The sequence below is a fragment of the Trachymyrmex septentrionalis genome, unplaced genomic scaffold, assembly GCF_001594115.1.
Source record: "Trachymyrmex septentrionalis isolate Tsep2-gDNA-1 unplaced genomic scaffold, Tsep1.0 scaffold62, whole genome shotgun sequence".
Classification (NCBI taxonomy): domain Eukaryota; kingdom Metazoa; phylum Arthropoda; class Insecta; order Hymenoptera; family Formicidae; genus Trachymyrmex; species Trachymyrmex septentrionalis.
The window spans coordinates 3,125,440-3,137,161 of record NW_017305800.1 but is presented as its reverse complement, the minus strand read 5'-3'; the positions used below and the strand labels follow the sequence as shown (position 1 = coordinate 3,137,161).

General features: G+C 47.5%; 1 protein-coding gene across 1 annotated transcript in view; it reads right to left on the bottom strand.

Moving 5' to 3' along the window:
• LOC108752915 (dachshund homolog 2) overlaps positions 1-11,722 on the bottom strand; it is a 204,410-nt gene that overhangs the window by 37,073 nt on the left and 155,615 nt on the right. The window contains 1 exon segment of the mRNA XM_018494127.1: positions 9,504-9,587. Within this exon segment, the coding sequence (XP_018349629.1) occupies positions 9,504-9,587 (84 nt within the window).

The window sequence follows — 11,722 nt, the reverse complement described above, 5'->3', positions numbered from 1 at the left end:
TTTTTAAGATACAATATATTTTATATATTACATTTTAATAAAATGTTATAAAAGTCATCACGAATGACTGAGCGGTAGTCTTTGCTGCTCAGACACGTTTACGTATCTTTAATATTATGTTTTTAATGTAAATGCAATTAATCTATCTACCCCTAAGCCTACTAGCCTCAGTTTCCCTCGTTGGAATTAAAAAAATGGATATTCATCATTATTATTATTATGAAATTTCCAAGCTTACAAAAGAATAACATTGTTAGTTCTAATTTGTTACAATTAATTAATAATCCAATACAGAAGAACAATACTATTGCAGTATCACCGTCGAGTTCGAAGTGTGAAAAACCACGCAGCGGTTTGTTTATGATTATTAATCATCAGAACCCGACATTGCCATGCGTGCCATTAACGCGACGTTATCCGCGGTATCTCGTACAGATTTTCAACTTCTTGTTGCATAACGTGACTCGCGTAGAGTAATCGCGGCGGTTTTATCTCCACGCGCTAAATCGTTTCCGAGCGCAACGCTCGTAACGGAAAATCGCGTGCTTCTATCTCGCGTTGAAGCGAAAGAGCGGCCGCGGCGTGTATACATAGAAAGTATGTGCGCACGTATATCTGCACTCGTACCACACAGCGGCCCATACGTATACAAATCCGCGAGAAAAGCCGGAGCCACCGCCTATTTCCCGGCGGAACACGCTCATGCGCCCCCTCGCGTAAATAAGCTCTCCCGTTTTATTCCTTTCTTTCGTCGTCGCTCTCGCGGTATATTTTTCCCGTCCGCCCTGTCGGGGGAATATTACGCACGGCGCACACTTGCCCAGGTAACCGAGAAATTCGCCCCTCCGGCATGTCAGCCTCACCCTCACCAGCCAGTTAAGTATCATCGGCCGGCTTCCGTTCGGAAGCATTCAGAATTTCGCCAAACCGAACAATTTCCTGGTGGGAATGATATTGAAAAGTCGGTAGTGTTATTAATTTATCTTTCCGACTCGCGTGTTGAGAGAAAACAAATGGATAATATATATATATATATATACATATGAATCAAATATGTATTTTTAACTGTTACACTTTGAACGATCGTAACGATGTTGAGATTAAGTGCTTCGCACGTATGAAAACTGCTACAGGGACGAGGGAAATAGAATGGCGAGCGCGCGAAGGAGAAGGGGATGGTTTGCTCCCGCGGAAGAGCGCGCATCGAGAAAACTGCAACTCCTTTGCCGGCGTATATTTCTGACGCGCAGATACTACGTGTGTACGCGTCGCTGTTGCGCTATCGGTGCGTTATCTTTAGTACAGCGCGAAGATATCCCAGGGTGAAAGAGGAAAAAGTCTGACGCAAACACCGAGCCGTGCTGTCGGATAACGATTCCTCTTCGCGAGCAACCCCTTTGTGTCGCGCGCGAGATGAGACGAGCACACACCGCGTGTACTTCTTTAAAGAGGCGTTCTCTCCGCTTCGCGATCAGTGATCATCCGTAATGCGAGGTGGCGAGCGAGGCGTGTCGTAATGGCTGCTGCTGCTGCTGCTGCTGTTGCTGCTGTTGCTGCTGCTGCTGTCGCTGCCGCCGCTGCTAATGCTAATGCTGTGCGTCTATTTTTACGGTAAGGAGGGCTGGCACCCATGACGACGACGCGTCCGCGCTACCAGCCACATCGGCGTGCGCAATGCATAAACGCCGCCCGAGGTCCATCAGCGCATTAACAATTATATTACGGAAGCTCACTGTTACGCGCGAGCGAATTCATACGCGCGTGCCCCTCCGGGCCCTCCCCTCTCCCCCTCCCCTCCCCCCTCGCCCGAGGAGGGGGAGGGGTGGGGTTGCGCACAGAGGGGAAAAAAACGCACACCGCGGAAGGAGGGAGGTAGCTGTATATACCATCTCATTAGATTTCTGCACGGTGCATCGTGAGTGTTAGTTGTCTCAGTATCGAAGACTGAACATTCGCGTTTCCATTCGCGCGGCCATCACGAAATATCACGGTCAACACGCGTTTCTCTAAAAGATGACGAACTTTGGCCACGTTTCTCTGCTACGTGGAATTTCATTATCCTTCGTTGCGTACGCGCTACGACACTCGACAGTCGCTTTCATCTCTCGCATTCGTAGTTATTAACGAATCTCGGCACCCTTCCTGGCTTTGTCCGTGTCGCTGTCGCGAGAGAAGGACCGAAAGGAAGACGACGGAAGAGCGGCTTTGGTTACCCTTTGGTTGCGTCGTAACAGTGGGTGTGATTTAATTTTTTTCTCTTTCTCTCTCTCTCTCTCTCTCTCTCTCTCTCTCTCTCCCTCACTGCGTGTCCGAGAGACCAGTGTCATATTCACGAGGTCGTGGCAAAGCGAGTGTCGTGGCTGGCTGGACGGAAACGGGGAGAGTTGAGAGAGCGAATTCAAGGGAGAGGAGGAGGAGGAGGGGGGGGTGGGGAGTCTCTCCTCTTTCCTACCGATGTGGTAGAGGACGAGAATGAGGCGGGGGTACGGAGAGAGCGAGTAGTCTAGGCGAGACTTAATTAAACAGCGGGCAAAGCCAGGTTAGTTCACAAAGTGACCGCGGCACCTACCCTCCTCCGCTTGAAGCCGCCACCATCAACTCTTCGACTCTCGGTACAGCTCGGTGAGTCCGGTAGGACACACGGTAACCTCGCTGAATTCTGCGAGGAAAGACGGGGGGGGGGAGAGGCGTCGGGCTCGAGCTCGGTCACTTCGGCATCGGCAAGACGGTTGGACAATCGACCGCTCTAGACCGGCCGTTTAGAATACCGATCGTGAGCCAAGAATCTAGGGTTCCGAACTCGGAAAATTAAACTACGACGCGACCAAAGCCGTAGAAGCAAGCTCGTTCGATTGATAAATTGGTATGCTGGCGAAAAGTCTCTCCTCTTTTCTAGATTCTTTCCGATGATCGCTTCGTCGAGTCTGCGAAGTGGACACGGAGGTAGTTCGGCACGGCGGACACCTTTGACGTAGCCACAGCGTATCCCCCCCGCGCCGGTTCCTGCTTTACGGGGGTGGATCAGCGAACAGGGGGGGGGGGCGCACCGGGCGAGGGAAGGGTTTATTTTCGCGGGGTGGCGCTACACAGTACTCGTTGCTGGCTGGCACATCGTCGCCGCCCAACGTTCTTTTTATCTCAAAGCCGTATCCCTTTTGCGCCTCTTCTGTATTCCTCAATTTCCAATGAGTCGGAATACGACATGAAACGCTAAACTGCCACAAAGGGGGTAAGCCGATGAGCGCGGTCGAACCCTTTGCCCGGTCTTTCTCTTTCCCTCTCCCTCTCCCTCTCTCTCCCTCCCTCCCTCTCTCTCTCTCTCTCTCTCTCTCTCTCTCTCTCTCTTTCTCTGTGCGCCTCTCGCGCGCGAGTTCTCTTTCGCTGCTTGCCTCTCCCCTCACGCGTCTCTCTCTCTCTCTCTCTCTCTCTCTCTCTCTCTCGCTCTCTCTCTCGCTCTCTCGCTCTCTCTTCCGTCATCAACGACGGATCGGGATGGAACCTTTCCTCTGCGCTCTCTTTGAATTCTTTGTCACAGTGCATTAGATACGCTCTTGCCGTGTCATTATTTGAAACGGGAGTACACAGAGAATTATGCTACAAAAACGGCCGCGCGCGCATACAGGGCATTCGGGAGTGGAACACGACGAGCACCTCCTCGTTGTCATCGTCGTCGTTATTTTTGGTTTCGACATCGCCGTTCGAAAGTTCGACCTTTTTCGAGCGGGCTCGTCCGCTTCGTCTCGATCGTCCGCTTAACATGTTCCTCGTGCTCATTTTGCTGACAATGACAACGCGCCCGTTCCACTTGACGGGCTAATACGCCCCTCCCAGCTTCCGGCATGCGCGCACCACGCGCGCCTGAATCTCCCTATGTTTGTCCACTGCGGTGGACTTCACTGGGCACAGTCAGCCCAGGACCAACGTCCAGGCGCTTCGCGGGAATTCAATGAATCAGAATACTCGATGCAGGAGACGCGATGTTCCTTCGTGTACGACAGGAGGGTGATGGTCACTGGCGCCGGTTTCCGCGTGTGCGAGTTTGCATCACGTCGGTCATCAACTGGCGGGGATGAGCAATATTGCGTCCGTCTTCTACCCTGGTTTGCGTAACTAGAATAGCGAGAAGGGTTCGGTCGATCCGCTATAAACGTTCACTTCAAAGCAGGCAAATTAGTTGCCATTACGCATAAGAACCCAAGTTGCCATCAACATTGTCAATTCTTATGAAAATTTCTTCTCGATCCAACATGGCAAGGATGGCAAGCAAAAAATAGACAAAAACGTATGGGAGAAGAATTGATATTATTTTTTAGAGATAATTAAATATCTTGGCGCCATTCTTATATTTAGAAAAATAATTGTCCTCATAAAAATACAACAAATCATCCTCAGCCATCGACCTGAGCCATTCTCATAATTTTATTTGCGATGAGCCAATCGACCGTGAGCGGCGACCTACTTTTTACGGTCCTCATCCTCCAATATTTCATAGTCATCGTCAAACTGGCGTAAAATAATTCTTAGTTATTCTCTTGGTCGTTACAATCGCGATGTTGTCCATCGCGACGACATCGGAGGAACAAATGAACAAACGGCATCGGAAGTACGACGGGGGGGGACGATACGACGACGTCGGCGTGGGCGGCGGTCGAATCGAGGGGTTGAAACGCGGGAAAGTCCCTCGGGTCCCAATTACACCGACACCCGATCCCAGCATTACGGCCCGGCTAATTCGAGGGGAGAGTCGTATATAAATCTCGGCGAGTTGATTGTGCAGTTTCAATTCCGTTTGTCGCTCGACGACGTCGGAGATAACGCGTCGGCAGGTCGTTACAGTTACTTTTTTCACCGGAGAGATTAATTCCGTATCAGAGTCGCGCGACGCGACGCGACGCGACGCGACGCCTCGCTCGATTGAGCGTGTCCCATAACTGTAATCGGATACGATTGAGCGTAATGTTTGTCATTAAAGATAACTACCTCGCGTCGAATGCGTTACTGAGAAAACGTTTTTGTCTAATAAATACCACGGAATAATACCACGTACGTTTGTAATTTCTTTACGACCCGTTGCAGTGGATGTAAGTTTTGTTTCTCATTTATTCTCAAAGTGCCAGAGACAAGCGAATCGATAAACATGGCTTAGTAACGTGATATGATTGATGGAACAACGATCACGCGGAGTCTTTTCTTCGCTCGGAAAATCTCACGGCGCAACTTAAAGTTAGTTAACAACGCTCCTCGCAGATTGCCGCGAAAAGGGATGTAGGAGGAGAGCTTGAAAGGGGTGTTTCTCTCGACGGGGCTTGCGACAAACGGCTCGGCTAATTACAGAGAGGCCACAGCTCCATGTAAACCGGCGGCAAAGGCAGCTGTCGGTTCCCAGACTACCGTGGTTTCGATGGTTTACGTGTGTCGAGAGCTTTTTGTTTTTGCGTGAAAATGTCGTCGTTCGTTAATTCGATGATACGATATGTGCCCGACCAGAATATCCGCCAGTGGATCAGTTCCAGAAGCCGCCGCGTGTTTCTTTCCATCGTGTTTATTATTCTTTCGTCCGTTCGCACGTATCGTTTCAATAATAATATTAATATTAGCACGAGCAGATAAGTACCAAGTCAAGTGTACTTGTCCAGAGCCCAGTTCCGTAAGAATCTGAACGCGAAGTCTAAATACGATCTTCCGCGTCTTTGCGTAAGCGCCAGAAGAACGTGGGAAATGCATTTCTCGTAAGCGATACGAGACTTCCTCGTATGGTTCAGTTACATAGAAAAAAAGATAAAACAATGACGCCATTCTTGTTTCTGCGTTTTCAATTCTACGATGTTTATGCACAGTTACATAAGTAAAAAACAGACTAAGTATTCGTATATTATTACGTTATAAATCAGCACTTGTGTAAAACTTTCAATGAACAGTAATTTAAGCATTTAAATATGGAAATAATTCGAATAATTGGAGTATCCTTCTTTAGCTAAACTTTTTGCACGGTTCATCTCCTTTTCTTTCTTATTTTCCTTTTCACATTGAAGAGGAAAGAAGAGAGAAACGAACTGTGCAAGAAGTTTAAGTCTAAAAAGAATAGATCTGATCATTCTAATGTTTTCGGAAGATTGATAATAATCGGAAATGAGTTTCCAACGTGGAGGGGTCGTTGCTCTTTCGTGTATCCCATTCAGAATTACGAGACGCGTTGTGCATTCAACCAGCTGCGAAAGGTCATCTTATTGTTCGCCGTCGACAAAGTCGCGCATCCAACTGGCAATTCCCTCGCCGTCACGATACTACCGAGGAAGGAAGCCGGATTTCTCGCAACCCCTGCTAAGATAATACGACCACCCACCCGGCAGGAGGTCGAAGATTTCAACCTTTACCAAAATGCCAAACGGGGCTTTAAACGGGCTAATAACGTTGCCTTTCCCCCTTCAACACGCTGCTGTCGTATCGTATATACGATTTCGATTCTGCGTCGCACAAATTGCCTGTAAAAGTATATATAGCGCAGCTTCCTTCGTCACTTGTCACTCGTCTCTCATCATAACGTCGTAATGACGAGAATTGACGACACATTCTCAGGGAATAGCAATTTGTTTTTATCGACATTAACGTTTCTAATTAACGTTGTGCACTTTGTCGCGTATTTTTAAACTCGTTAAACGTTTTTATTATTCGCGCTCGGAGTTTACCTGACAATCCCGCGCGAGCGAATGCGCGCGCGTGGGCTGCTGTCTTGGTATTTTAAACCCCGGATGGCTTGGCAAGGAAGGTTCGCGCACGTGTGCATCGTGCGCCGTTCTGCGGGAAAAAGGGGTTTGCAGCAGTGGGGTACTCGATCGGAAAAACTGCCGATGGATACGCCCTCATTAAAGCACACCGAGGTCGTCGTCGTCGTCGTCGTCCTCGTCGTCCTCGTCCTCGTCGTCGACGTCCTCGCCGTCGTCGCCAGCGAATAGTAAAGGTTGACACGGTATCTCTTACAAGACGGTCATTAGTCGAATGAGAGGAGGAAGTCTTATGAAGTGCCTGCGTAAATATCTGTGGGACTGGCCGGTCATCAATCATCTTAGAATCCTGCGAGCCGCGAGCTTGCTATGCACGAAATTACGTATCGCCTTACGTCTCGCGACGCCACGAGACCCGCCCTGAGTGGAGAGACGAAATTACATAGAGGGTCACTCTTAACGAACTATTATTTTTTACGAAAGGAATTTCTCCGTCTCTCCCGAGTCTCGGCGGTAATTTTGTGGGGATAATACATCCCGGTGACGTATTCTCCAAAAATATCGCATACCTACACAAAATATTATATTATACGTTATGTATATTATTGCAGATTTCCCTAGTCTTTCAAAAAGTCCCTTTTCTTTCAAAAATACTAGTATACGAAACATTCATGTATAATGGTACATAATACAAAAGATATGTACGATATTTTTCGAGAATTTGGCTTCGCATATTATACACTTGTCGCTATGAAAGTGTAGAGGGATGAGCAAAAAAAGAGATTTTCTTCGAAACCACTTCCAGAGGGAGAATTTTTTTTCATCTAAATGCATTATTGAAATATAAATCAATAATAATACACAGAGATCTCACGTGACACTGCCATTTAAGTGATAACGTAATGTTGCACGCGTGCGAAATACACGAGCGAAATACACATACAATATCGTTCGCACGGATAAAGTTATCGATAGGCCGCACAATGCGGGCAGACTATTTACTATATTTGCGATATCATAGGGCGAGTAATGGTTTCGCTTGACGTTACGGTCGGAAGAACGAAGTAGCAGGGGATAGAAGATGACGCGAGAGGGAGAAAGAAAGAGAGACAGGGTGGATAGGATATTCCGTGAGACTGGCTGTCATATTCATGTATTGACACCGAGCTGGTTGACTAATGGACTGCTGTTGTCACAGGCTCGTGTTACCGCGAGGGCCTGGCCTCGCCGAGTCGTTTTTCCTGAGAATCGACTGAAACGCATTCGCGTCTACAACATTCGTCTCGTGCTTATCGAAAATTCAGTCTTGCGCGAATTGTGTGAGTCATTTCGAACAGTAATTGTAAAACGTCGTAAGGAATCGCATGTCAAATATGTTAATTCGGATATCTCTCCTGAAAAGGCTCTCCTAAAAAAAATTTTATATCACGTGCGTTTCACTGAACAATATTTTAACTGCGCCATTTTTCTGAGGCATACGATGGTTACGCCAGTTACCAAAAGACTATTTCACTCGTTATTCTTGAATAGAATAGCACGTCGCGTTTCGTAAAGCCGCGAATGGCGTGGCCGTTCTTCCCGACTTTTACATATTTATCGAGCCTCGCATTGTTGTCACGTCAGACGAGAGACGTCGACATTGTCGAGCCTCGAAAATCTGCGATATTATATCTGCAAGCTGGAACCGAAGATCCAGTTCTGATCCCCGCTACGCTACCTTCTCCTCTCTCTCTCTCTCTCTCTCTCTCTCTCTCTCTCTCTCCCTCTCCCTCCCCCCCCCAGTTTACGTACTTTTATGACGTCATTCTAAATCCATACGTATTTAACGCGAGGAAAATCAGAGAAAATGAAAAATGAGTGATCAAAATTTTCGATTAAAACGACAGCAATTTCACAGTATAATGCACACTCTCATCTTATGTCAGCTTTTGATTTACGCGAATTCGAATTTACACGCTGGGTTACAGGTAACGCATTAATCGCGTAAATTGAGAGTTATCTGTATATCCCTCTCACCTGTCCGTTCGATATTTCATCGAGCTCAATAACATATTCAGCTTTTATAATAAATGGCACTCGCGAAATTTTCGTTTTTGTTGATGTGCTTGTTCGGAATTACACGCTACGGAATTACAGAGAAGTGAATGAATGAATGGGAAATTGCATCAGCTAGAGCTTCGACGAAAGGGTCAAGAATAGTAGCGTGGAATTGAGGGTTATAAGGAAATGGATAACGAGCACGCAACGGTAACCATTTTATTACCGTTTGATATTCGATATGAATTCGGTTAGGCAATTGCGAGCTTTGGCCCGGTCCCTGCCTTCCATTCCAGACGCGAAAACGCCTAGAAGATGTCGAGTCGGGGCCTCAGCTTAAAGTGGGTAAAGGAAACGTTATGGAGAACGCGAGTTAAGGCGAGAGACCCCCAACGTGGAATAATACGATACGCGGGAATCGACGGACGCACGGACGCGAGACTTTACGGCGCAGTGCAAGCCTCTATGGCTTCTTGATTTATCGGCGAGCTAAGCTTCGGCTTCGAAAACCTGCTCGAGGCGCTCGATGCACGCCCGTGAGATTACCGTGTGTCGCGGATCGCGCGTTCTCGGCATTGCCTTTCAATGCATTGCTTGTCGGCCAAGTCAATTTTCTGCGGAGCGGATTGGGTGCCACTTGTAAAACTTGAGTAAGCCGACCGTTCTCGATTCGATGCTTCGTAGAAGGACACACCCCCTCTCGCGATCTCAAGACCAGATAAACTCTTGTACTCTTGTACTCACCTCGCACCTTCTGCTCGTCTTGTAGCTGCCGCTCCAGACTGTCCTTGACCTCCCGCTCCCGGAGAACGTCCATTTTCAACTCGGCTGTAACACACACAAGATAATGGAAATTTATTTCAACGTTCCTGTGGAGCTCCCCCAGAGAATGTGAACCATCTCGGGATATGAAGGTCGACTGTTCATTCAATTCTGACTCAAGTTCTCGCTTCCCCTATCGTATCGTTAGTTTTAATTGCTCGATTACCTAGTTCGCGCGCGAGAATGCTTGGGACAACCGAGTGTCTCCATTCTTCATGAATAATTACTAGAAATCATCTCGTCTTCTCGAGAAGGCTTCATCAAGGAGGATTAAGTTTTCGATCGTAAATTCGGAAAACGCGAAGGATTTCTAAATCAACTGTAGTCAGTGGTTAATTTGACAATAAGAGTCGCTCCCAGCCTTCTCTTCTCTATCCATCTATTCTCTACCATCGTCCAAGAGGTGCTGCGGGGAGGATATCGCACGGTTGACTGAGTTCGTGATTAAATCCAATGGCGATGGGCAGACCAGAGCTCGCATAGTTACCTCTAATAGAATTATATTAAGACATGGAGTCTCTCTATCCCCCGCCTGGGTCTTCCCGCTTCCACCTGCTTAGTCCATGTTTCTTGTCTCGCGCCACGACTTCCCTCCTCATCCCGTTCTCCCTATCACCGTCTCCGACTTGTAGAACTCCCCCGTTCCCGTGGGAGCCACCGCGCTAAATTAGCCATTTCGAATCTCTGCTAGAGGGTCGTTAGGACGAGTCCAGAAACTCGTTGAACGGTACTAAGAAACCCATGTGCGCCATACGGTGACCAGTTTTCAGTCACTCTCATTGCGAAACGTGACACGCTGAGGTAAGTGTAAGCATATAAATGGGAAAATTAAAGAGAACGCGAATGTGTAAATGACAGCCACGAATTATAGAGCTTGGAAAAATTCTATCCTCTTAGAGTTTAGAGGGCGCACAAAATCATTTTTGAGACTGGTAATATGGTAAAACGTTTCCGGGCTCTAACTCAAGCAGGCTAATTCGATTTAACGGAAGAGAAGTAAGGCGGCGGAAGAGACTCCCTTCTTTCTCTTTCCTCTGACTCGCCGGCCTCTCGAATTACATTGGTGGGCAATGAGCCACGTAGCTCGTAACGCACGTCAGTTCGCCGGACTGTTTGCAGATTTTTCGCTATGCTGTTAACAAGAAATTATACGTTGTAAATTGGAATTGAATAAATGAAATTGTACATAAATTTGAGATATTAAGCTCGCACATATTAATTCTAAAGAAAGGAACTTACTCTTTGAAATTTTTTAAGTGGAATCCAATTCTAAAAAGCGACAAAGAGTGACGATTGAGTCAATGTTGAAAAAGAGTAGCTCAATTGTTAATTGTTGAGAGAGTGACATTTCACTAGAGTTAGATTCCAAGGATTGAAGAGAATACAAAAGAAGAAACGCGTTCAATAATTCGATTTCATTTATCTCGCTCCTGTATTCAGTTTTCACGTGTGGCGTTTTCATACCTCATCGGGGAAGTATAATAAAATTTGAAACAACACTTAATTCGCTTATCGCATTTCGCAAGCTTTTAAAAGACTCTTTTGCAGACTCGTGTATACGCTACCGTCGCATTAGCAGCAATTATTTTCCGACCTGGGTTCTCGTGGAGAATCCAAAAAGTTTCGCGACATACGTACAGGCTGAAGGCAGCGAGGAGAGAAAGAGAGAGAGAGAGAGAGAGAGAGAGAGAGAGAGAGAGAGAAAGAGAGATACGAAGCCTGACAGAGAATCAAGCCGGTAGATTAGGTAGGGCCGCGTCGTCTCAACAGTCTGCCAGCAATTTGAGAGCGTTTGCGAGGTCCATTAACGGCGGTAACTCTTCACGACCGGCCGCCACGAAGATTCAATTTGAATGCTAACCAGAATAGGAAGTTCGCGCCGGGGCCCCATAGTATATACGCCGCGCGCTGTGTTCTCCCTCTCCCCCTCTCGTCCCTCTTAGCCCCCGTTATCCCCTCGCCACCCTGTTATTGCCAATTTCGGCGCGTTTCTGCAGCCCACTTTGCGATCGTTTAGATTATCATCTCTCCCGGTTTCTCTTTCTCTCGACGGCCCTGGGTACCCTCCGCCCCGCCCCGTTCCCCCCTTTTCCCGTATCTCCTACATTCTGCTCTCCCGCTCCCACCCCCGGTCCGCTCTC